Source organism: Corvus brachyrhynchos, unplaced genomic scaffold (genome assembly GCF_000691975.1).
Source record: "Corvus brachyrhynchos isolate BGI_N302 unplaced genomic scaffold, ASM69197v1 scaffold523, whole genome shotgun sequence".
In the NCBI taxonomy this organism is placed as follows: Eukaryota; Metazoa; Chordata; class Aves; order Passeriformes; family Corvidae; genus Corvus; species Corvus brachyrhynchos.
The window spans coordinates 982592-983951 of record NW_008237265.1 but is presented as its reverse complement, the minus strand read 5'-3'; the positions used below and the strand labels follow the sequence as shown (position 1 = coordinate 983951).

General features: G+C 56.5%; 1 protein-coding gene across 1 annotated transcript in view; it reads left to right on the top strand.

The window, feature by feature from the left end:
* CDKN1B (cyclin dependent kinase inhibitor 1B) overlaps nucleotides 1-1098 on the top strand; it is a 1776-nt gene extending 678 nt beyond the window's left edge. Inside the window, exon 2 of the mRNA XM_008630815.2 lies at nucleotides 420-1098. Coding sequence (XP_008629037.1) covers nucleotides 420-541 — 122 coding nt within the window. The 3' untranslated portion in view covers nucleotides 542-1098. The remainder of the gene's footprint in view (nucleotides 1-419) is intronic.
* The last annotated feature ends 262 nt before the right edge of the window (nucleotides 1099-1360 follow it).

The window sequence follows — 1360 nt, the reverse complement described above, 5'->3', positions numbered from 1 at the left end:
CCCCTTTCCCCCTAAAAAAGCCCGGGTAGTGTTTGCAGTCCCGGGGGGCCCGCCTAGAGTGGGAGCCAGTAGATGATTTGCAAGGAAGAGCCCTTAGACGCGGGTCATCCCCCTCGACCCCTCGCCGCCCCTCCGCGGGGACCCGGCCTCCTGCCCAGCTGCGAGGAGGTTCACAGCGCTCAGCAAAAGACGAATATGGATTTTAGCCGAAAAGAGGGAACTCGGATCTCCTGCCTAGGGAGAAGCCCATCTCCCCACTCCCTGCTCGCTTCACGCAGCCGATACCTGACACGGGGATCCGGGAATGTTCCCCCCTCGGCTCCGTCTATCCCCCCTGGATGCCGAGCAAACATCTGGAAAGAAAATATTTTAATATCTTTCCCCCATCCCTCTCCTCGTTTTTAATTTTCCCCTCCTAGATTCCTCTCCTCAAAATAAAAGAGCCAACACAACAGAAGAAGAGGTTTCAGAAGACTCCCCCAGTGCCAGTTCAGTGGAGCAAACACCCAAGAAATCAAGCCCGGGAAGACATCAAACGTAAAGCGTTTAGGTCAGTGCCCTTTAGGGTCTGGCATTAGGATGCAAAGAAGGGAAAGAAGGGGTAACCGAGTGTCTATCCCGCGTCTCTGAGGGGGTGGGGAGGGGGCTTCGTGCCTCTGTGGGCTCGCTGAGGGGTGTTTTCTTCGAGGAAGGGTAGCTTCCCCCGACCGCTCGGGAATGGGTGTGTGTTGGAGGGTGGGGAGTGGGAGGCGTAGGGCTTGAAAAGAACAAAACAAGGAGCGAAGCCCAGCCTGGGCTCGGCAGCGTCAGGGGCTGGGGCAGGGGCTGTAGTGGGACTGACCCTGCCTTCCTCCGGGATGGGCACCGGGGGCAGGGAGGGCCCTTTCCTAAGGACCGTGCGGGTGGAGGGACGGAGACGCGGCTGGTGCATCATGTTAGATGCTAGAGGATTTCGGGGGGCTTCCCCTGTACCCCGCCCCCGGGGCTTTTTCACCTCCAGTGTCAGCCTTGCCGTCGCATGTCGCGGCCACTTCCCACTGCGGGAGAAATAAGTCAAGAAGTTGGGTTTAAGGGGAATCCGGGCACTTTCTCAAAATCCGAGCGATGAAAGGTTGTTTTGTTTTTGTTTGGTTTGGGTTGTTTTTTTTTTCCCTCCCCCCCTTTTTTGTTTCTGTTGTTTTGGTTTGGTTTTAGAGGCTGGCAGGGGGAAGGGAGCGGGTTAATGGGAGGTTGGGTTCTGCAGCTTTTTTTTTTTTTTTTCCCCCTTCTCCCCTACCCCCTTCTTGTTGTTTTGTTTTAAGGCGAGGGCTGGGGCGGGGAGAGTTGGTAAAAATTGTGCCGGCGGTTTGGGAGGCGAGGT